Source organism: Triticum aestivum, chromosome 1D, assembly GCF_018294505.1.
Source record: "Triticum aestivum cultivar Chinese Spring chromosome 1D, IWGSC CS RefSeq v2.1, whole genome shotgun sequence".
Lineage (NCBI taxonomy): Eukaryota > Viridiplantae > Streptophyta > Magnoliopsida > Poales > Poaceae > Triticum > Triticum aestivum.
Genome location: NC_057796.1, coordinates 73,313,591 through 73,338,484, shown reverse-complemented (window position 1 = coordinate 73,338,484; position 24,894 = coordinate 73,313,591). Strand labels below are relative to the sequence as shown.

The 24,894-nt window shown below is 42.1% G+C and overlaps 1 protein-coding gene and 3 long non-coding RNA genes across 23 annotated transcripts in view; 1 reads left to right on the top strand and 3 right to left on the bottom strand.

Annotated features, from left to right (window-relative positions):
- Positions 1-7,852: 7,852 nt before the first annotated feature.
- Positions 7,853-11,350, bottom strand: LOC123157909 (protein FAR1-RELATED SEQUENCE 9-like). Its single transcript, XM_044576101.1, has 4 exons — positions 11,217-11,350; positions 10,063-10,500; positions 8,918-9,975; positions 7,853-8,831 (listed from the first exon to the last, which is right to left on the bottom strand). The coding sequence occupies exons 1-4, from the start codon at positions 11,277-11,279 to the stop codon at positions 7,853-7,855; spliced, it is 2,538 nt and encodes an 845-aa protein (XP_044432036.1). The 5' UTR covers positions 11,280-11,350.
- A 686-nt stretch (positions 11,351-12,036) lies between these two features.
- LOC123180378 (uncharacterized) overlaps positions 12,037-24,894 on the bottom strand; it is a 42,609-nt gene continuing 29,751 nt past the window's right edge. For 13 of the 20 annotated variants that reach the window (XR_006490927.1, XR_006490931.1, XR_006490939.1 and 10 more), the window contains 5 exons: positions 17,970-18,366; positions 16,848-17,241; positions 15,725-16,121; positions 14,603-14,996; positions 13,481-13,876 (listed from right to left, as the gene is read on the bottom strand). This is a non-coding gene — a long non-coding RNA (uncharacterized lncRNA). Of the gene's footprint in view, positions 12,768-13,480; positions 13,877-14,602; positions 14,997-15,592; positions 16,122-16,847; positions 17,242-17,969; positions 18,367-24,894 lie in introns of those variants that run through there. The other 7 variants (XR_006490924.1, XR_006490923.1, XR_006490925.1 and 4 more) reach the window with 7 other exon arrangements.
- LOC123180382 (uncharacterized) lies at positions 19,144-21,601 on the top strand. The gene is made up of 3 exons (XR_006490942.1): positions 19,144-19,452; positions 20,196-20,576; positions 21,320-21,601. It is a non-coding gene; the product is annotated as an uncharacterized lncRNA (long non-coding RNA).
- Positions 23,454-24,884, bottom strand: LOC123180381 (uncharacterized). Its single transcript, XR_006490941.1, has 2 exons — positions 24,709-24,884; positions 23,454-23,982 (listed from the first exon to the last, which is right to left on the bottom strand). It is a non-coding gene; the product is annotated as an uncharacterized lncRNA (long non-coding RNA).

Sequence of the window (24,894 nt, the reverse complement as noted above, 5' to 3'; positions counted from 1 at the left end):
CGACTCGGTGAAATTCCCCAAAATCCCAATGCTTACCTGCCTGCTATAAAAACCCTCACGGCCAGTGAGTCGCGCGTCGCATTTTCCCCTCCCTCCCTGTAGCTTATCTCGTCTGCTTCTCCCACAATCGCCAATGGCACCGGTCCATCGTCGTCGCTCAGCCACTCCGCCATCATCAGAGGACAGCTCCAGCTGGGAGGCTCCACTGCAGCGGCGGCGCAGTCCTCGGCGTAGTGTAGTGCGCGTGGCGTCCCTGTTCGGTGTGCGCGGAACACTCACCACATGCTCTGCCGCCGGTGCCCGTCAGCTGCTGTTGCCGGCTGCCATTGCTTCCACACCACCATCGAAAGCCAGGGCCATCGCCCGCTCCGCCGCCGCGGCCCGAAGGCGGGAGGTGGCCGTCGTGGCCGCCACCCCACTGCCGGCCACTGTGGCCATCACCCGCTCCGCCACCGCGGCCCAAATGCGGGAGGTGGTGGTCGTGGCCACCACCCCGTCGTCAGCCGCTGTGGCCGCCAGCCCACCGTCGACCGCCGGGGTCATCACGCGCTCCGCCACCACCGCCCGAAGGCGGGAGGCGGAGGTGGATGCCTGCACGTGCGTCAGCGACCTTGCGCGCTACACCGTGTTCCTGCGGGAGGAGGAAGAGCGCCTCGTCGAGCATGCAAAGAGCCTTACCGCCGCCGTGGCCGCGGCACACGTCACCTCAGAGGCGAGGAATCAGGAGATCTACGAGGAGAACCACCGCTTCGAGAGGGGTCTTCTGGAGCGGCAGAGGGCGTTCGAGGTGAGCGTCGCTGAAGCTGCAACAAAGGCAGGCACCGTATTGCGGTTGCCCAGCTCGTCGGTAGGCTCCTCCTCCTCCGCCTCTTACTGAGCGCGCTCGGCAGAGGAGAGGCAGCCGGAAGTAGTATACAAAGCCCCTCCACAGTAGTAGTAGTAGTAGTAATATTTAGGGGCTATTTTGTTCAGTTCATCTGACTATAGATGTGGTGGAACTGTACAACGTACTTAAAATTAGCTAGTATATATAGTTGAACTAGCTAACAATTGGGGAAAAGTTTGGTCGGTTCAGCTGTCGAGTTGAAATGTTTGTATAAATTAAGAACGACTGCTTAATCTATGAATGAAATCTATGCTTAATTACTGAATTTTAGTTGCAAAAATTAGATACTGCTAGTGATTTTTAGCTTCATATTTTGACAAATTGCAGTGTTACAAGGATTGACAAATCTTACCAAATTGTTTGTACGTGGTTGCACACGGGTCATCCAAAACAACCATTTGCGTTGAAAGGATGCACAAATCCTACGCTACTCTCACTTTGCATACGGGTGTTCTATCTAAAACGTTTGTGATCAAGAGCTGCAGAAATCCTGCTCGGCACATTTTCTCTTGGCTTCCTGGGGAAGCTGTCGGTTTGCATACGGGTATCTATCTATCTATTATGGAAAATGCTTCTTTCCAACCGACTGATCTCTCGCTCTCGTAAATCTCCTCGCGCACCGTCCGATCGCGAGAGATCCGACGGACCCGGTGTAGCGCCCGACGCGAGAGATCTATCGGGTCGGCGTTTTCCCTCACCCGCACCCCCTTCCGAACACCGCAACATTTCCCCTTTCCCCTTCGTTCCTCTCGCCCTCGCTCCAAATCTCCGATGCGACAGTCGTCGCGGCGTCCAGCTCCCGGGGCGGCGAAGCTGACGCGAGGTCGACAAGGGGAGGCGCGTGAGGAGGTCCGCGAGGAGGCGGCTGAAGACATGGACGGCGACAATCTGCAGGACAGGTACCTCGGATCCTTCTCCAAAATAATACGGAAATCCGCAGCAGAAATTCGTAGTAGAAAGGCCAGACGATCTATTTTAGGGGAGGCGGATCGCCGGCTCGCCGGAGTTTTAGGGGCGGGCTCGTCGGTAGACATCTATTTTTGGGAGAGGCGGGGTGGTCTTTGTTCTGGATCTGGAGCAGGAGTTTTGCCAGAGCCCATACACTCTCTCCGGGATCTCGCGCTCGCAACTGCCTCTGTTTCAAGCTTGTTGCAATCTTCCACGTCTTTTGCACTGCACCTTGCTGATGGTCATCAGTGATGGCATGTGTGTGTGTGTGCTGCTGCTTTTTTGACAGGTTTCGGTGGTGCTCACGACTAATGCTGCAATGTCGTCGACTGCATGTGGATTTATGCAGACAGTTGCTGCTGTTTTTATGTGTGTAGCAGGTCTGATGATGCAGAGATATGATTAGACGGTTTTTTGCATTTTTAGTACTTGCGAGTTGTAGATTTTAGTGTAGTTTTGTCTGTTGTTGTGTTTGTTCAGGAGGCAGTTGTGTTGCATTGCAGTACATGTTACCTCAGGATTTTTACCCATATTGCATGGAAATTGCAGAAGTAGTTGTTTGTGTGTGTTTTTATTTGATATCTGTTAGTGATAGCTATATAAGTTTTCCCTTTCAGAAGTTAGTGAAGATGCTACATTGCATTTTTTATGTGGCCTCCTAAAATGAATGACCAACCAGCATTTTCATGCAATGACCAAGTACATTTCAGATTTTTTTCACGAGTTTCAGATTTTTCATGCATTCCTTCTCTATAGCTTTTAGTGTTGTTAATGGGTGTTCTGAACATTTCCTTTTTGTTCTTTTTTTTTGCAGTGATCCAAAAAAGGATGATGATGAATCTTCCGATGGGTCGTTTTCAACGCGCTTTTCAGCTAGCCGTTTGCGTGAGGTTGCAGAGAAGGAGCTGAATGCTAACAAGAGGGCAGTGCTAGAGAAGTCGAGTTTTGGTTCGTTGTTGAAGATCAGACCATTTTCTGTACCTCTTGAGCTGATTGACTGGGTAGTTATGAGAATTGACACTAAGCATTCTTTGTTCAGGTACCTTCAAATCACCCTCTGGCCCATTTCATTTTGTGTGTGTCTCTGTTGCAATGTTCTTTATTTGGAATTGCATAGCAAGGTTCTTCTTCCTCAAATTTGACATGTGCCTTTTGGTCAGCCATAAAAAGAAGACTATATTGTTCACTAGAGACATGGTGCAAAAAAAATTTAATGTCCCATCCGGACCAAGGGTAGTGGAGCTGCTGAAGAGGAACGAACGTTGCGAGCTACGCGACATATATCGAGAAGGCACAAGGGCTCCAATTAAGAAATCCATTTCTGTAATCAAGAAAGCATCGGATAATGATGTTGTTACTTTAGAGAGGACTTGGGTTCTTTTATGCCTTGCTCTTGTGCTAGTTCCTGGCACCGGCAACATGGTCTCGTTGGACTACCTTGCTAGCTTGAAGGACTTGGATGAACTGAATGAGTTTGCGTGGGACGAGCATGTGTTGGCAACTGCGTTGAGGGAGGCGAGGAATTACCAACTAAAGAGGGAGGCTGGGGCAAGTGGCTTCTGGATAGGGGGCTGTCTACCTATGTTCGTGGTATGCCAAACGCAAATCATTTTTGTCTATGTTTTCATTGGTTCATATTTTTGCTTTACTTTATTTTATTTTATTCTGCTCGCAACAATCATATGTACGATACAACCTTCTGATTTGTTTTCTTTTTCAAAAATATATGTAGTTAATTTAGATGGATTTCCTGGATGTGCCTCGGTCATTGATTAGTGAGGAGACGTTCAACTACTCGCTGCCCAGGGCTTGCTTTGTGTGCAATGCAGATTTTGAGCTTGTTAAAGAATTTGACAGGAACAAGCTCACCCTCGAGAAGGTTGATTTTGGAAAGCGCAATGTAAGAGCAGACCCAATCTTCCTTTTTTTTAAAGATTTCTTTCGGTGATAAACATCTTACTTTCTTCTTTTTGGTGATTGTTGTATGCAGCATCGTCCTTTGTCTCAAACGCCATATGCAGTACTGAAGGCGGACAAGCAATGTGAGGGTCAGAATCAACATCATCCGGCAAATATCACTAATAGAGCTGACAAAGCCAACACTCAAGTCAGTGTTGAGGGTGATTTAGGTGCAAAGTTTCGCGTCTCTCTGGATGAGTGGCTGCAGCCGCTCCCTTCCTGCCAAGAGTTAGAGGTAGAAATGCACTACCTTTTGTTAGTGCATGATTTTGCTTCTTTGTGTTCTTTTGATCTTCTTTTTTCATTTTTATTTATGCTTACCCCCATTTGTTTGTTTCTTATTTTCTGTGCCAGATACCTTTGCACTTGAAGCCTATATATGAGAAGCACAAAATTCTCTATACGGCAGAGTTGAAGAATGTTGTTACCTCTTTTGGGCAGGTCCTGCAGTCAACTTTCTGCAAGCGGTTGGGTCTCATGTTGATGGAAGCGCACTCCAATGCAGTGTCAAACCATGAGCACAGGAGTGAAGGTTTTGTCGCCCCAAGAGTCATTGCAACAAGCAGTATCGAGCGCACGGGAGCGGTGACTTTTGGCACCCCAACAGCCACTACAGCAGGCATTGCTATCCACTCTTCCAAGTGTCCATTATCGGATCCTGATTCCCGGGCAGAAGCAGGTGCTGATGATCAGAACAAGGAACAACCTGGTGGTGTAGTTGCTGCTCCCAAAGTAGTGGAGACCGGTGCATTAGCTGAGAAGGTTGGGGTGGAAGCGGAACGGGGGGCGGGTCAAAGCACAAGCGTTGCTAAGCGTTCCAGGGCTGCTGCGTTGCAACAAGGTGAGAGTAGCAATCATTCTCATGGGAAGGATTGTGTGGAGCAGGAGGAAGTTATACATCAGGGCGGAAAGGTGACCCCCAAAGATGCTTGCAACATGGATCCTTCGGGAGCTTCTGATAAGGTTGAAACACCAGTTCTTTCCCAGGGCACGGTGCAGGCAATGATGGTAACTGCCTTGGAGTGGGAAGATGGCCCATCTTGTGCTCTTTTCTCGGAGGGGACCGAAGACTATGAGTGGATGAATCAAAAAGTAGACATACCAGTCAAGCATGTGCAGACAGCAAATGCTTCTAGCTCTGATGTGCAGAATTCAATCCCATAGTGCCAAACTTTGACAACACTCCTCAAGTTGAAAGGCCTAGCAACCTCCCAACCGCAACATTTGACACAGCTCCAAAGCTCCCTAGGGCAAACGACATTCCGGGGCCTGTGTTTGATGTGTCCCCCATCTCATTCAAAAACGCTTCCTCTGATGGACCTCAAGGTTTTTTCTTGCTTCAGAACACAAGCTCCTTTTTATCTAAGAGTTTTCTCAGTGCGTTTCCTTTTTGCATTCTCATTTTTCTTTCTGTTTTTTGTGTAGTTGCAATGTTGTGAAGTAGTAGTGGATTTGCACGAGACAACCGAGGCGAATGTTGAGGTCAGGGGTGAGTCCAACAGTCTTGGTAAACAGTCAAAGAAGAAAAGGGTGGCTGTCTCCCCGGACAATGTGCCAACGATGAAGAAGATTAAGGTTGATGCACACGGTGATGCCTTACACCATCAGTATGTAATGACCAGATACAAGACAAGAAAACCAAAGAAAAACGAGCTTCTGTGAGTCATATGATGATGCTTTTCTATTACTCATTTTTGCCTGAAATCTTTTTTTTTGTGTTTCCATAGATGAAAGAGTTTGATATGTGAGCATATCTCTTGCTGTTTTTATCTAAAATCAACACAAATTTTCTTTTGCAGGCCCGACTTCATTGAAATAGATGGCTTCCATACATCTCTCGAGAATTTTCATGCATCTCTAAAGCCAAGAGCGGAGATTGACAATGAGGTCATGACCTTATACCTGAAGACATTCAACTATGATCAGTCAGTGAAGAAGAAGAAGCCAAAAAATTTTGTTTTCTCAGTGTTGATGAGTGTTAGTGTTCAAATCTGTTTTTTTTCTATCTGTTTGTTTCAATGCTTTTTTGATTTATCATATAGTTGTGGTCTGCCCTCTAATATTTTTGTTTTGTTTTGTGATTTTCTCCATCAGTTGAAACTCAGTGTTGAGCCAGATGTGTTTGATCCGAAGGTGTGCGAAAAAGAATTTAAGAATGCTTGCTTACAAAATCACATTTCAAAATCTGACCTGGTAAGTTCTTATCTTGTTCCATCTTGCATTCTTTTTCTATTTTTTTACATTTTTTTCTAAATGGATTTTCTGGTTCTGCTTTGTTTTGATGCATTGCAGCTATTCTTCATGGTTGTACACAAAAGGCACTGGGCAGTAGTAGTTGTTAACATCACCCAAAAGGAGTTCAATATCTTTGACTCCATTAGGAACTCGGAAGACCTTTTTGAGATGGACAGGATCACTAAGAATGTGGTAATGCTCCTGTTGGAGTTTGGCGCAACAAATCTTTTCCTTCTTTTTGCTTTTCCACACCGCACACTTATGCATTTTGTTTGTCCATGTTTTATCGGGTTTGATCAGGTCGCAAACATCAAGAGTGTTGCAATGAGGGAGCCACTTTTTAAGCACAATCTCGAGTCTTACTCGCTATTCACCCCACTTGATTACCCTCAACAAAAAACTTTGTAAGCATTTTTATCCCAGCAGAATATGTGTTTATTTTGCATTTAGAGACATTTTTCTCTTTTTTCACCTAAAGCTGCTTTTGCATTTTATAACTATATACCTTCTATTTTTTCAGCTATAACTGTGGCTACTATAGTATTTTATGGCCTTGTTATGCTGTCATTTGGCGAGGTATTTTCTTTAGATAGCAAACCATATATTTTTTTTGTAATTCTTCTCAACTTGATTGGGATCTGTTTCATGACTAAATTTTTACTTGTTTCCTGTCTTATTGCTTCCTAGGATTACATCCCAAACCTTCGGAAACGCATTGCAGCAGATCTGTTGAGACACCCAAGCAACAAGTTGGACCCCGCGCATCAGCTGAAGCTGCTTCTTCAGCGTTAGATGGGTGTTTTCGAGCTTCTGCAATAGGAGGAGTCATGGCGGCGGTGGCCTAGTACTGCTGACGCGAGTTATTGTAGCTAGCTAGAGTGTAGTTGGGAGCATGTTCTTGTCGCCAGCTCGAGTGTAGTTGAGAGCTTGTTCTTCTAGCCAGCTCAACTGAACTTTTTTCACAATGCAACTCTGAATGAAGCACAGGAATGTTTCAGCGTGTGACTGTATGCAAGGATTTGTTTTTTGTGAAGCCTATTCAAGATTGTTTGTCAGCTTATGCAAGGATTATTTGTTTTTTACTTGCCTTTTCAAGAAGATTGTTGATATACTTTGACTGTACCTGGCTTGAGATCTTTTTTTCTCACAAGTAGTTACAGTGTATCTGCTAGTATCTCTATTACTCATATGGAATTAGTAATTACAGTGAATATACACCTTTTTTATATGGATTTAGTAATTACAGTGAAGTTCGACATCATCAATGAAAGTCAATACACTTTACTCACACATGTAATCGTGTGTGAAGTTGAATAATCGCAACAATAGGGTGGGGTTGGGGCGATTGTCGGGCTGTTGTTTCTCTTCATCTTCATAACTTTTCAATCTCACTAAAACAAAAGGAAATGTAATGCAATATCCTTTCTATGTGGCAACGGGCATGTCAAAAGTTTTTGCTGCAGTTTCTCCAGTGTGTGTTTTATGGAAAAGTTTTTAAAACAGGATGCTTCAATGTACTTGTATGTTTAAGTAGCCAGCAACAACATCATGCATTGTTGTCCCAAGGAAACCTTTCAAAATAAAATCTACAATGGTGGAAGTACAATGAGCCAGCAACAATATCATAAGCAACAAGGGGAATTGTAATTTCAGAAAAAGAAGAACATTATATCAGGCACAACTCAATGCATGATGAAATAACTACTTTTTGTCCTCTAATGTAAATTGCACCATTCTCTTTGTCAAGAAACTAATCTATGTAACCAATATTACAAATGTGTAGTAGCACGAGAGTTTTCTTTTTCTTTTTTTGGTCGAAGTTGATCACAGCCTAAGCTCTGTTGCTCTAGCCATGCTAGCATCTGTCTTCATTGCAGCTTTTAGGTAGGCACATTCTTGCACAGCATGACCTTGCTCTTCACAGTAGGGACATTTTTTGACCCCCATTGCAGCCTTCAAGTACTGGCATGTTTGGAAACCGTGACCTTCTTCGTTGCAGTACGAACAAGGAGGCGCTTTCTTCTTTGGTCCAAGTTTTCCTCTGGGCTTGGTTTGCTTCTTTTCATCTTTCTTAGCTTTATTCTTATGTGCATCTTCTCGTTGCTCAAGCAGAGTCTTTCTCCTCTTTGATTTTTCAGTCGGACGCCCTTTTTTTGGAACACATGCGGGGTTCTGAAGCATGGCATCGCCATCAGGTTGCGGCACAGTGGTTGGCTCGGGGGTTTGTTGTTGCTGTTGCATTGCTTGCGGCTGATTTGCTTCCTGTTGTTCTGGGAGCGCCCCTTGCTTTGCTGCAGCTATGAGGGGCTCAAGTTGGTGAGCTGCATCATTCATTATTTTGTAGGCAAGATCGTTGCTGCAAGCTTGTGAAGCCAACCATGTATACTTTCTGCACAAGGCGTTGTACTTGAGAGTGTTGGTTGCAGGGTGCCCAAAATCTAGGAGACATCCACCACCGCTCATTGCCGTTGTCGCAGCTTCTGACCACCTCTCTAGCATGTATCTTTGTGGAATTTTTTGGACATTGAGATGCACCATTACCCTTATGATGTGTGCACAAATAATCCCATTCATCTCAAAACAGTTGCAACTGCATTCAAACTTCTCCTCTGCCAACACAACATTCACTGAAAATATTCGGGGGTTCTCAAAGTAATTTGAGTGCAGCTCAAACCTCACGCTTGCATTGTCAAGAGCAGGGGCCAGGTTCATGATGAAGCCTGTTGATGCCATGACCTCTTTTTGAAACTTGAGAAACACGCTTCGGGTATAGAAGTGAACTGCTTGGCGCTCAAAGTTGTACCTGAATGTTGCAATGAAAAGGTCAATGATTTTGAGTTTTTCAAGTTCCATGTTCTAACTTTTTCTCTCTACAAAGCACACACATACCTTGAGTAAAGTGGTGCAGTTGTTGCGTGGCCTATGAAAGCTTGATTATCTTCACGGTCCAACATTGTTTCTTGAAGCACCTCATATTGTTGTACAAATCTCCAGACAGAGTCTTGAGGGTTGACAAATGTCTTGAAGTAGCAGTTGAGACCCTCAGACCGCCCTGTAGTGCTTGTAAATGGGAAGAAGTTCTTTCGGAAGTATGCTGGAGCCCATGTCTCTCGCTTACGCCACATGTTGCTTAGATGTCTGTTGTCAACCAATTTAAAGCAATGCAGCATATGCTGCCAATTCTCCTCGAACTCATCCACCGTCTCCGAATCATTGATAACCCCATAGAAAACCTGCTCAAAATTTTCATCCATGCTCAGGATCCTACCCAATTTTTCCCTTGCTTTTCGCTGGACGTGCCATTTGCAGCACCTATGCACTGTGTTTGGGAAGACATCTTTTATTGCTGTTTCCATTGCCTTGTCCTGGTCAGTCATTAGGTTCAACGGGTGCTCATTATTCATTGCAATCATCCAATGTTGAAACACCCACTTGAAAGTTTCTATTTGTTCATTTGGCACCAAGGCACAACCTAGCAGCACGGTTTGCAAGTGGTTGTTCACACCAACAATAGGAGCGAAAGGCAGATTATACCGATTTGTGCAAAATGTTGTGTCAAAGAACACACAATCTTTGTACTTTGGGTACAATGCTCTTGTCCTTCCATCCACCCAAAACAGAGCTGTCACTTCGTTTGTTTCTTTGTCAACTTCTGTTGCGTAGTAGAATTGAGCATTCTCAGCTTGACGCCTCTTAAAGTAAGCAACCGTCATATCCATGTCCTGAAATGACTGATTTTGTCGCAGCTTGGAACGCGCATTTGAAACATCCCTCTTCACATATGGCAGTTTCCTCCGGTCTCCGCCATGGACCATTCCAAGCATTCCCATGCAATTTGTAGTTGACAAGTTTACATCATGCATTGTCATCAGTAGTTGGTAATCTTCTTCTGGAATTTTGCGGTGTGAGCGGTAGAACCTCACAATCTCCTCATGCTGCATCAAAGGGTGTGTATGCTGTGCAACAAAGTAGGTAACAACCCACTTATTGCCCCTGAGGCCAACAATCATATGAGCTTTGCAATCATAACGCATAATCCGATTCCTCTGACGCTTGACTGTCACATCCATTTCAACCCCGGCCTGCTTGCTTGATGAGCTTCCCCCTGCTGCAATTCCTTCCGAGTAGCTGCTTGTCTCACATGTAGTCTCCGGTTTGCCAGCATGCACACATTGGAAGACCCTCTTGATAAGTTGTTGTGGACCTTTCTTCTGGTTGTTCTTTGAGGAAGCTATGCGTGAGCCAAAACCCGTTCCAAATGCGTAGTCATTATAGAACTTTTGGGCATCTTCAATTGAGTCAAATTCCATGCCAACATAGGGCAGAAGTGGCTGAGATGAAATATCATCATCCTCATCTGCATCATGCATTCCACCGTGAGTGTTTACGACACCACCTGAATCCCCACCACCATGACTTGTGAAAGGTTGCTGAACAAAACTCTCCTCATTTGCCGCCCCATCTTCGGTATGCTACATCATTGCAACAACAGTAGAACAACACCATCAGTAGCAGTTGAACAGTATTTGAGGTCAACATTTCTTTGCAAGAGAAACATTTTTTATAGATGAAACATCAACATGTATATCAGTAGTATATTTTTTCATTGCAGCATGTTTATAAGATCTATAGGTAGTACTGTAGTAGTACATTTTACGACATTTTTTGGTGCTGCATAACTTTTTTATCAACTTTAAATAACATTTTTTTTTCATCATAGAGTTTTTGTGCTTGCTGAAATCCATAGACTAACACCACTATAACATGCATAAGGTCTCTAATCTACTACTGTTTTTTGCTATTTTCAGCAGCAAAAATATTTTTCTGAAGCTGAATTTTCAACATTTTTTTGCAATATCTGAAATCTAAAGCAAAGCAAACATTCAGTAGTCTTACATCCTCTGAATTTAAAGCAAGCAAACATGCAGTGCTGTTGCATTCTCTGAATCAAAGCAACATTCAGGGTCACTGAAAGTAACCTTTTCCAATTTTACACAACCTTTTTTTCTTGTTACTGAACTGAACCAAAGCAACATAATGTGTAGTTTCAAACATTTTTGTTTTTTCTACTTTTTGTGAATTAAAACCAATTAGCATAGCAACATCCAATGAGCATAACTGGCAAATGTCAATGCAGCACATAAACAAGTGGAGGATTTCAGAGGATTTGGCAGCAAGGGAAGCTCACCCAATTTGCAGCGGATCCAGCCGGAGGAGCATCAGAGAAAACAATTGGAGGATCTCGGTACATGCGCGTAGCAGAACTTTGTCGCCTGAGATCGAAGGCGCTCGCCGGAGCTGAAGTCGTCCGCCGGGGAACAGCCGAACCCTCGCCGGAGCTACCACCTATGGCGGATTAGGCCATGTCTCTGGCGATGTGGTGCGCCATCGCGGGCAGGGGGTGGGGGTGGGGTTGGGGAAGAGGTGGAGGGAAGGGGAGGCGGCCGTCGGATCGCAACCGATCCCCGGTGGGGCGAAAGCGCCCGCGATCTACGGGTGGGGATCGACCTATCCCCGTTTCATTGCAACCGCTCGCGTGGAGGTGGGAGCGTGCGCGTTGTTTAGCTCGCGTGGATCGGACGGACCAGCGTTGTTCGATCGGACGGACGCGAACGCGGTTTACAAATCCAGCATATCACCCGACCTACGCCTAGCTGCGGCCATCTATTATATATATAATTAAAACAAGAGTAAAATAAGCCATCACGTTTGTCCATATATGCTAATCGTTTTTACACCATTTGATTAGAATAACAACGGCTGAGATTTAAAGTTTCTATGTAACATGTAAAAATATATGTACCAGCAATATTGAACCTTTATGTTGCCACGTTAGATGCATATAGAACCATAACACTAGGGCGCACGGGAAGAAATACATGGACACATATTGTTTTAAAAAAACTTGGACACGTATTGTTTGAGTCCAATACAATCAGGTACGAACTGATGCATGTCCGAATTGGAGAGCAAAAAAGGGAAAAATAAAAAACAAAACGCTTACACATATCCAAGAGCAATAAAACTTGGACACGTATTGTTTGAGTCTAATACAATCAGGTACGAACTGATGCATGTCCGAATTGGAAAGCAAAAAAGGGAAAAATAAAAAACCAAACGCTTACACATATCCAAGAGCAATACAAACTCCAGGAGCCACACGTTTGCATGCTTCGAATACATGGACAATATGGACTAGGCAATTGGCAAAAAAAACTGGTCCCTTCTCTCACATGATCCATCTCGTCTTCCCTGAAGCAGGTTCCACGTCCCTTGCCACACACGTTTTATAAAGAAGATCAATTCCTATGGTTTCCAAATTCCTAGGGCTATAGCCGTCACTTCTGATCCTTCCTTCCCTGTCGTCAGCGAGGCACCGCTGAAGCGCTCGAGCAGTCTAGGAGAAGAAGAGTAGGGTAGGTTCAAATCAGCAGCATGAGGGATAAGGCGGCCATGACTAAGGTGACATATTGAGGAGCAGGACGCAGCGATAGGGAGGCAGAGATTGCTTCTTCGGCCTTCGTCCACTTCTTCGCCTTGCACATGCATACCCACCCACACCGTTGCCTCCAAGCTAGGATGAACGTAACCACGGTCCAGCGGCAAAAACTTAGGTCTGAGACACATCCGCCTACAAGCCACCATAGCTGACAGCTATGTGATGCTCGAGCTCCGACTCTTCTTTGGATCATCAGTTCTCAGGTTTGTTCATCTTCTGCGTACCTCAATTTCGTGGCTTCTGCAACAAACAGATATGCGTAGTTGAGATGTTAGATTCTCCATGAATGTGGTTAGAGCCTTAGACTAATGATGTGATGCAAGACCATTGCATAGCTACCTCTACTCTGATCGGATTTATACACCAAGGTTAATCTTATTTGCAAAGCTATAAAAAATTATCTACATTATCTTTACAACAAAAATGCTTAACTGTGTATTTATGGAATTGTACAAAATTTATTTACATATTCATCATAGCAAAAATGTGTCATTGATTATGCACATTACATAGGTGAATTAATCTCCAAATTTGGATGCCAGTGGATTATTCACCCAAATGAAGCATGTGGAATCAAGAATAACCAAAAAAATCACAAACTCGCTTCTGTCCCATAATATAAGACGTTTTTGGCATTGTGTACTGCCAGAAAACGTCATATATTATCGAACAGAGGGAGCATAATGGAACCATATCTGGATCATTTATGTCTCTTAACTTCCTCAGGTTGCTATTGGGTGATTTTTTAAGGATTTTTCTTTCACAACAATAGCTATAATAAAATATTCAAATGATCATGTTGTGATTGTCGCAAACTAACTACAAAGAAAACTGACAAGAACTTTCATATTATATTTAATCTGTAGTGAAAATTGTGGTATATATCTATAAATTCTAACACCTGGTAAGCATATTCTACTAATTTGAACAGGAACTTCCATATTATACTTGCTCTGGTCCTTCCTTCCCTGTCGTCGGCAAGGCACCCGCTGAAGCGCTCGAGCAGTCTAGGAGAAGAAGAGTAGGGCAGATTCAAATCAGCAGCATGAGGGATAAGGCGGCCATGACTAAGGTGACATATTGAGGAGCAGGACGCAGCGATAGGGAGGCAGAGATTGCTGCTTCGGCCTTCGTCCACTTCTTCGCCCTGCACATGCATATCTTCCCGCACCATTTCCTCCAAGCTAGGATGAATGTAACCACGGTCCAGCGGCAACAACTTAGGTCTGAGAAATATCCGCCCACAAGCCACCATAGCTGACGGCTATGTGATGCTCGAGCTCCGACTCTTCATTCGATCATCAATTCTCAGGTTTGTTCATCTTCTGCGTACCTCAATTTCTTGGCTTCTGGAACAAACAGATATGCGTAGTTGGGATGTTAGATTCTCCATGAATGTGGTTAGAGCCTTAGACTAATGATGTGACGCAAGACCATTGCATAGCTACCTCTACTCTGATCGGATTTATACACCAAGGTTAATCTTATTTGCAAAGCTATAAAAAATTATCTACATTATCTTTACAACAAAAATGCTTAACTGTGTATTTATGGAATTGTACAAAATTTATTTACATATTCATCATAGCAAAAATGTGTCATTGATTATGCACATTACATAGGTGAATTAATCTCCAAATTTGGATGCCAATGGATTATTCACCCAAATGAAGCATGTGGAATCAAGAATAACCAAAAAAATCACAAACTCGCTTCTGTCCCATAATATAAGACGTTTTTGGCATTGTGTACTGCCAGAAAACGTCATATATTATCGAACAGAGGGAGCATAATGGAACCATATCTGGATCATTTATGTCTCTTAACTTCCTCGGGTTGCTATTGGGTGATTTTTTAAGGATTTTTCTTTCACAACAATAGCTATAATAGATTTGTTACAACAAAATATTCAAATGATCATGTTGTGATTGTCGCAAACTAACTACAAAGAAAACTGACAAGAACTTTCATATTATATTTAATCTGTAGTGAAAATTGTGGTATATATCTATAAATTCTAACACCTGGTAAGCATATTCTACTAATTTGAACAGGAACTTCCATATTATACTTACTCTGGTCCTTCCTTCCCTGTCGTTGGGAAGGCACCCGCTGAAGCGCTCGAGCAGTCTAGGAGAAGAAGAGTAGGGCAGATTCAAATCAGCAGCATGAGGGATAAGGCGGCCATGACTAAGGTGACATATTGAGGAGCAGGACGCAGCGATAGGGAGGCAGAGATTGCTACTTCGGCCTTCGTCCACTTCTTCGCCCTGCACATGCATACCCACCCGCACCATTGCCTCCAAGCTAGGATGAACGTAACCACGGTCCAGCGGCAAAAACTTAGGTCTGAGACACATCCGCCTACAAGCCACCATAGCTGACGGCTATGTGATGCTCGAGCTCCGACTCTTCTTTGGATCATCAGTTCTCAGGTTTGTTCATCTTCTGCGTACCTCAATTTCTTGGCTTCCGGAACAAACAGATATGCGTAGTTGGGATGTTAGATTCTCCATGAATGTGGTTAGAGCCTTAGACTAATGATGTGACGCAAGACCATTGCATAGCTACCTCTACTCTGATCGGATTTATACACCAAGGTTAATCTTATTTGCAAAGCTATAAAAATTATCTACATTATCTTTACAACAAAAACGCTTAACTGTGTATTTATGGAATTGTACAAAATTTATTTACATATTCATCATAGCAAAAATGTGTCATTGATTATGCACATTAAATAGGTGAATTAATCTCCAAATTTGGATGCCAATGGATTATTCACCCAAATGAAGCATGTGGAATCAAGAATAACCAAAAGAATCACAAACTCGCTTCTGTCCCATAATATAAGACGTTTTTGGCATTGTGTACTGCCAGAAAACGTCATATATTATCGAACAGAGGGAGCATAATGGAACCATATGTGGATCATTTATGTCTCTTAACTTCCTCGGGTTGCTATTGGGTGATTTTTTAAGGCTTTTTCTTTCACAACAATAGCTATAATAGATTTGTTACAACAAAATATTCAAATGATCATGTTGTGATTTTCGCAAACTAACTACAAAGAAAACTGACAAGAACTTTCATATTATATTTAATCTGTAGTGAAAATTGTGGTATATATCTATAAATTCTAACACCTGGTAAGCATATTCTACTAATTTGAACAGGAACTTCCATATTATACTTACTCTGGTCCTTCCTTCCCTGTCGTCGGCAAGGCACCCGCTGAAGCGCTCGAGCAGTCTAGGAGAAGAAGAGTAGGGCAGATTCAAATCAGCAGCATGAGGGATAAGGCGGCCATGACTAAGGTGACATATTGAGGAGCAGGACGCAGCGATAGGGAGGCAGAGATTGCTTCTTCGGCCTTCGTCCACTTCTTCGCCCTGCACATGCATACCCACCCACACCGTTGCCTCCAAGCTAGGATGAATGTAACCACGGTCCAGCGACAACAACTTAGGTCTGAGAAACATCCGCCCACAAGCCACCATAGCTGACGGCTATGTGATGCTCGAGCTCCGACTCTTCATTCGATCATCAGTTCTCAGGTTTGTTCATCTTCTGCGTACCTCAATTTCTTGGCTTCTGGAACAAACAGATATGCGTAGTTGGGATGTTAGATTCTCCATGAATGTGGTTAGAGCCTTAGACTAATGATGTGATGCAAGACCATTGCATAGCTACCTCTACTCTGATCGGATTTATACACCAAGGTTAATCTTATTTGCAAAGCTATAAAAAATTATCTACATTATCTTTACAACAAAAATGCTTAACTGTGTATTTATGGAATTGTACAAAATTTATTTACATATTCATCATAGCAAAAATGTGTCATTGATTATGCACATTACATAGGTGAATTAATCTCCAAATTTGGATGCCAATGGATTATTCACCCAAATGAAGCATGTGGAATCTAGAATAACCAAAAAAATCACAAACTCGCTTCTGTCCCATAATATAAGACGTTTTTGGCATTGTGTACTGCCAGAAAACGTCATATATTATCGAACAGAGGGAGCATAATGGAACCATATCTGGATCATTTATGTCTCTTAACTTCCTCGGGTTGCTATTGGGTGATTTTTTAAGGATTTTTCTTTCACAACAATAGCTATAATAGATTTGTTACAACAAAATATTCAAATGATCATGTTGTGATTGTCGCAAACTAACTACAAAGAAAACTGACAAGAACTTTCATATTATATTTAATCTGTAGTGAAAATTGTGGTATATATCTATAAATTCTAACACCTGGTAAGCATATTCTACTAATTTGAACAGGAACTTCCATATTATACTTACTCTGGTCCTTCCTTCCCTGTCGTTGGGAAGGCACCCGCTGAAGCGCTCGAGCAGTCTAGGAGAAGAAGAGTAGGGCAGATTCAAATCAGCAGCATGAGGGATAAGGCGGCCATGACTAAGGTGACATATTGAGGAGAAGGACGCAGCGATAGGGAGGCAGAGATTGCTACTTCGGCCTTCGTCCACTTCTTCGCCCTGCACATGCATATCTTCCCGCACCGTTTCCTCCAAGCTAGGATGAATGTAACCACGGTCCAGCGGCAACAACTTAGGTCTGAGAAACATCCGCCCACAAGCCACCATAGCTGACGGCTATGTGATGCTCGAGCTCCGACTCTTCATTCGATCATCAATTCTCAGGTTTGTTCATCTTCTGCGTCCCTCAATTTCTTGGCTTCCGGAACAAACAGATATGCGTAGTTGGGATGTTAGATTCTCCATGAATGTGGTTAGAGCCTTAGACTAATGATGTGACGCAAGACCATTGCATAGCTACCTCTACTCTGATCGGATTTATACACCAAGGTTAATCTTATTTGCAAAGCTATAAAAATTATCTACATTATCTTTACAACAAAAACGCTTAACTGTGTATTTATGGAATTGTACAAAATTTATTTACATATTCATCATAGCAAAAATGTGTCATTGACTATGCACATTAAATAGGTGAATTAATCTCCAAATTTGGATGCCAATGGATTATTCACCCAAATGAAGCATGTGGAATCAAGAATAACCAAAAGAATCACAAACTCGCTTCTGTCCCATAATATAAGACGTTTTTGGCATTGTGTACTGCCAGAAAACGTCATATATTATCAAACAGAGGGAGCATAATGGAACCATATCTGGATCATTTATGTCTCTTAACTTCCTCGGGTTGCTATTGGGTGATTTTTTAAGGATTTTTCTTTCACAACAATAGCTATAATAGATTTGTTACAACAAAATATTCAAATGATCATGTTGTGATTGTCGCAAACTAACTACAAAGAAAACTGACAAGAACTTTCATATTATATTTAATCTGTAGTGAAAATTGTGGTATATATCTATAAATTCTAACACCTGGTAAGCATATTCTACTAATTTGAACAGGAACTTCCATATTATACTTACTCTGGTCCTTCCTTCCCTGTCGTCGGCAAGGCACCCGCTGAAGCGCTCGAGCAGTCTAGGAGAAGAAGAGTAGGGCAGATTCAAATCAGCAGCATGAGGGATAAGGCGGCCATGACTAAGGTGACATATTGAGGAGCAGGACGCAGCGATAGGGAGGCAGAGATTGCTTCTTCGGCCTTCGTCCACTTCTTCGCCCTGCACATGCATACCCACCCACACCGTTGCCTCCAAGCTAGGATGAACGTAACCACGGTCCAGCGGCAAAAACTTAGGTGTGAGACACATCCGCCTACAAGCCACCATAGCTGACGACTATGTGATGCTCGAGCTCCGACTCTTCTTTGGATCATCAGTTCTCAGGTTTGTTCATCTTCTGCGTACCTCAATTTCGTGGCTTCTGGAACAAACAGATATGCGTAGTTGGGATGTTAGATTCTCCATGAATGTGGTTAGAGCTTTAGACTAATGATGTGATGCAAGACCATTGCATAGCTACCTCTACTCTGATCGGATTTATACACCAAGGTTAATCTTATTTGCAAAGCTATAAAAAATTATCTACATTATCTTTACAACAAAAATGCTTAACTGTGTATTTATGGAATTGTACAAAATTTATTTACATATTCATCATAGCAAAAATGTGTCATTGATTATGCACATTACATAGGTGAATTAATCTCCAAATTTGGATGCCAATGGATTATTCACCCAAATGAAGCATGTGGAATCAAGAATAACCAAAAGAATCACAAACTCGCTTCTGTCCCATAATATAAGACGTTTTTGGCATTGTGTACTGCCAGAAAACGTCATATATTATCGAACAGAGGGAGCATAATGGAACCATATCTGGATCATTTATGTCTCTTAACTTCCTCGGGTTGCTATTGGGTGATTTTTTAAGGATTTTTCTTTCACAACAATAGCTATAATAGATTTGTTACAACAAAATATTCAAATGATCATGTTGTGATTGTCGCAAACTAACTACAAAGAAAACTGACAAGAACTTTCATATTATATTTAATCTGTAGTGAAAATTGTGGTATATATCTATAAATTCTAACCCCTGGTAAGCATATTCTACTAATTTGAACAGGAACTTCCATATTATACTTACTCTGGTCCTTCCTTCCCTGTCGTCGGCAAGGCACCCACTGAAGCGCTCGAGCAGTCTAGGAGAAGAAGAGTAGGGCAGATTCAAATCAGCAGCATGAGGGATAAGGCGGCCATGACTAAGGTGACATATTGAGGAGCAGGACGCAGCGATAGGGAGGCAGAGATTGCTTCTTCGGCCTTCGTCCACTTCTTCGCCCTGCACATGCATACCCACCCACACCGTTTCCTCCAAGCTAGGATGAATGTAACCACGGTCCAGCGGCAACAACTTAGGTCTGAGAAACATCCGCCCACAAGCCACCATAGCTGACGACTATGTGATGCTCGAGCTCCGACTCTTCATTCGATCATCAATTCTCAGGTTTCTTCATCTTCTGCGTACCTCAATTTCGTGGCTTCTGGAACAAACAGATATGCGTAGTTGGGATGTTAGATTCTCCATGAATGTGGTTAGAGCCTTAGACTAATGATGTGACGCAAGACCATTGCATAGCTACCTCTACTCTGATCGGATTTATACACCAAGGTTAATCTTATTTGCAAAGCTATAAAAAATTATCTACATTATCTTTACAACAAAAATGCTTAACTGTGTATTTATGGAATTGTACAAAATTTATTTACATATTCATCATAGCAAAAATGTGTCATTGATTATGCACATTACATAGGTGAATTAATCTCCAAATTTGGATGCCAATGGATTATTCACCCAAATGAAGCATGTGGAATCAAGAATAACCAAAAAAATCACAAACTCGCTTCTGTCCCATAATATAAGACGTTTTTGGCATTGTGTACTGCCAGAAAACGTCAAATATTATCGAACAGAGGGAGCATAATGGAACCATATCTGGATCATTTATGTCTCTTAACTTCCTCGGGTTGCTATTGGGTGATTTTTTTAAGGATTTTTCTTTCACAACAATAGCTATAATAGATTTGTTACAACAAAATATTCAAATGATCATGTTGTGATTGTCGCAAACTAACTACAAAGAAAACTGACAAGAACTTTCATATTATATTTAATCTGTAGTGAAAATTGTGGTATATATCTATAAATTCTAACACCTGGTAAGCATATTCTACTAATTTGAACAGGAACTTCCATATTATACTTACTCTGGTCCTTCCTTCCCTGTCGTCGGCAAGGCACCCGCTGAAGCGCTCGAGCAGTCTAGGAGAAGAAGAGTAGGGCAGATTCAAATCAGCAGCATGAGGGATAAGGCGGCCATGACTAAGGTGACATATTGAGGAGCAGGACGCAGCGATAGGGAGGCAGAGATTGCTACTTCGGCCTTCGTCCGCTTCTTCGCCCTGCACATGCATATCTTCCCGCACCATTTCCTCCAAGCTAGGATGAATGTAACCACGGTCCAGCGGCAACAACTTAGGTCTGAGAAACATCCGCCCACAAGCCACCATAGCTGACGGCTATGTGATGCTCGAGCTCCGACTCTTCATTCGATCATCAATTCTCAGGTTTGTTCATCTTCTGCGTACCTCAATTTCTTGGCTTCTGGAACAAACAGATATGCGTAGTTGGGATGTTAGATTCTCCATGAATGTGGTTAGAGCCTTAGACTAATGATGTGACGCAAGACCATTGCATAGCTACCTCTACTCTGATCGGATTTATACACCAAGGTTAATCTTATTTGCAAAGCTATAAAAAATTATCTACATTATCTTTACAACAAAAATGCTTAACTGTGTATTTATGGAATTGTACAAAATTTATTTACATATTCATCATAGCAAAAATGTGTCATTGATTATGCACATTACATAGGTGAATTAATCTCCAAATTTGGATGCCAATGGATTATTCACCCAAATGAAGCATGTGGAATCAAGAATAACCAAAAAAATCACAAACTCGCTTCTGTCCCATAATATAAGACGTTTTTGGCATTGTGTACTGCCAGAAAACGTCATATATTATCGAACAGAGGGAGCATAATGGAACCATATCTGGATCATTTATGTCTCTTAACTTCCTCGGGTTGCTATTGGGTGATTTTTTTAAGGATTTTTCTTTCACAACAATAGCTATAATAGATTTGTTACAACAAAATATTCAAATGATCATGTTGTGATTGTCGCAAACTAACTACAAAGAAAACTGACAAGAACTTTCATATTATATTTAATCTGTAGTGAAAATTGTGGTATATATCTATAAATTCTAACACCTGGTAAGCATATTCTACTAATTTGAATAGGAACTTCCATATTATACTTACTCTGGTCCTTCCTTCCCTGTCGTCGGCAAGGCACCCGCTGAAGCGCTCGAGCAGTCTAGGAGAAGAAGAGTAGGGCAGATTCAAATCAGCAGCATGAGGGATAAGGCGGCCATGACTAAGGTGACATATTGAGGAGCAGGACGCAGCGATAGGGAGGCAGAGATTGCTACTTCGGCCTTCGTCCACTTCTTCGCCCTGCACATGCATATCTTCCCGCACCATTTCCTCCAAGCTAGGATGAATGTAACCACGGTCCAGCGGCAACAACTTAGGTCTGAGAAACATCCGCCCACAAGCCACCATAGCTGACGGCTATGTGATGCTCGAGCTCCGACTCTTCATTCGATCATCAATTCTCAGGTTTGTTCATCTTCTGCGTACCTCAATTTCTTGGCTTCTGGAACAAACAGATATGCGTAGTTGGGATGTTAGATTCTCCATGAATGTGGTTAGAGCCTTAGACTAATGATGTGACGCAAGACCATTCCATAGCTACGTCTACTCTGATCGGATTTATACACCAAGGTTAATCTTATTTGCAAAGCTATAAAAAATTATCTACATTATCTTTACAACAAAAATGCTTAACTGTGTATTTATGGAATTGTACAAAATTTATTTACATATTCATCATAGCAAAAATGTGTCATTGATTATGCACATTACATAGGTGAATTAATCTCCAAATTTGGATGCCAATGGATTATTCACCCAAATGAAGCATGTGGAATCAAGAATAACCAAAAAAATCACAAACTCGCTTCTGTCCCATAATATAAGACGTTTTTGGCATTGTGTACTGCCAGAAAACGTCATATATTATCGAACAGAGGGAGCATAATGGAACCATATCTGGATCATTTATGTCTCTTAACTTCCTCGGGTTGCTATTGGGTGATTTTTTAAGGATTTTTCTTTCACAACAATAGCTATAATAGATTTGTTACAACAAAATATTCAAATGATCATGTTGTGATTGTCGCAAACTAACTACAAAGAAAACTGACAAGAACTTTCATATTATATTTAATCTGTAGTGAAAATTGTGGTATATATCTATAAATTCTAACACCTGGTAAGCATATTCTACTAATTTGAACAAGAACTTCCATATTATACTTACTCTGGTCCTTCCTTCCCTGTCGTTGGGAAGGCACCCGCTGAAGCGCTCGAGCAGTCTAGGAGAAGAAGAGTAGGGCAGATTCAAATCAGCAGCATGAGGGATAAGGCGGCCATGACTAAGGTGACATATTGAGGAGAAGGACGCAGCGATAGGGAGGCAGAGATTGCTACTTCGGCCTTCGTCCACTTCTTCGCCCTGCACATGCATATCTTCCCGCACCATTTCCTCCAAGCTAGGATGAATGTAACCACGGTCCAGCGGCAACAACTTAGGTCTGAGAAACATCCGCCCACAAGCCACCATAGCTGACGGCTATGTGATGCTCGAGCTCCGACTCTTCATTCGATCATCAATTCTCAGCTTTGTTCATCTTCTGCGTCCCTCAATTTCTTGGCTTCCGGAACAAACAGATATGCATAGTTGGGATGTTAGATTCTCCATGAATGTGGTTAGAGCCTTAGACTAATGATGTGACGCAAGACCATTGCATAGCTACCTCTACTCTGATCCGATTTATACACCAAGGTTAATCTTATTTGCAAAGCTATAAAAATTATCTACATTATCTTTACAACAAAAACGCTTAACTGTGTATTTATGGAATTGTACAAAATTTATTTACATATTCATCATAGCAAAAATGTGTCATTGATTATGCACATTAAATAGGTGAATTATTCTCCAAATTTGGATGCCAATGGATTATTCACCCAAATGAAGCATGTGGAATCAAGAATAACCAAAAGAATCACAAACTCGCTTCTGTCCCATAATATAAGACGTTTTTGGCATTGTGTACTGCCAGAAAACGTCATATATTATCGAACAGAGGGAGCATAATGGAACCATATCTGGATCATTTATGTCTCTTAACTTCCTCGGGTTGCTATTGGGTGATTTTTTAAGGCTTTTTCTTTCACAACAATAGCTATAATAGATTTGTTACAACAAAATATTCAAATGATCATGTTGTGATTTTCGCAAACTAACTACAAAGAAAACTGACAAGAACTTTCATATTATATTTAATCTGTAGTGAAAATTGTGGTATATATCTATAAATTCTAACACCTGGTAAGCATATTCTACTAATTTGAACAGGAACTTCCATATTATACTTACTCTGGTCCTTCCTTCCCTGTCGTCGGCAAGGCACCCGCTGAAGCGCTCGAGCAGTCTAGGAGAAGAAGAGTAGGGCAGATTCACATCAGCAGCATGAGGGATAAGGCGGCAATGACTAAGGTGACATAGTGAGGAGCAGGACGCAGCGATAGGGAGGCAGAGATTGCTACTTCGGCCTTCGTCCACTTCTTCGCCCAGCACATGCATATCTTCCCGCACCATTTCCTCCAAGCTAGGATGAATGTAACCACGGTCCAGCGGCAACAACTTAGGTCTGAGAAACATCCGCCCACAAGCCACCATAGCTGACGACTATGTGATGCTCGAGCTCCGACTCTTCATTCGATCATCAATTCTCAGGTTTCTTCATCTTCTGCGTACCTCAATTTCGTGGCTTCTGGAACAAACAGATATGCGTAGTTGGGATGTTAGATTCTCCATGAATGTGGTTAGAGCCTTAGACTAATGATGTGACGCAAGACCATTGCATAGCTACCTCTACTCTGATCGGATTTATACACCAAGGTTAATCTTATTTGCAAAGCTATAAAAAATTATCTACATTATCTTTACAACAAAAATGCTTAACTGTGTATTTATGGAATTGTACAAAATTTATTTACATATTCATCAAAGCAAAAATGTGTCATTGATTATGCACATTACATAGGTGAATTAATCTCCAAATTTGGATGCCAATGGATTATTCACCCAAATGAAGCATGTGGAATCTAGAATAACCAAAAAAATCACAAACTCGCTTCTGTCCCATAATATAAGACGTTTTTGGCATTGTGTACTGGCAGAAAACTTCATATATTATCAAACAGAGGGAGCATAATGGAACCATATCTGGATCATTTATGTCTCTTAACTTCCTCGGGTTGCTATTGGGTGATTTTTTAAGGATTTTTCTTTCACAACAATAGCTATAATAGATTTGTTACAACAAAATATTCAAATGATCATGTTGTGATTGTCGCAAACTAACTACAAAGAAAACTGACAAGAACTTTCATATTATATTTAATCTGTAGTGAAAATTGTGGTATATATCTATAAATTCTAACACCTGGTAAGCATATTCTACTAATTTGAACAGGAACTTCCATATTATACTTACTCTGGTCCTTCCTTCCCTGTCGTCGGCAAGGCACCCGCTGAAGCGCTCGAGCAGTCTAGGAGAAGAAGAGTAGGGCAGATTCAAATCAGCAGCATGAGGGATAAGGCGGCCATGACTAAGGTGACATATTGAGGAGCAGGACGCAGCGATAGGGAGGCAGAGATTGCTTCTTCAGCCTTCGTCCAC

Coding starts and splice junctions, on each gene's coding strand:
- LOC123157909 (XM_044576101.1), bottom strand. CDS start 11,279: ATGTACCGAGATCCTCCAATTGTTTTCTCTGATGCTCCTCCGGCTGGA. Junction 10,501..11,216: donor CTGGATCCGCTGCAAATTGG/GTGAGCTTCCCT, acceptor GCAATGATGTAG/CATACCGAAGATGGGGCGGC. Junction 9,976..10,062: donor AGCGTCAGAGGAATCGGATT/ATGCGTTATGAT, acceptor CAGCATACACAC/CCTTTGATGCAGCATGAGGA.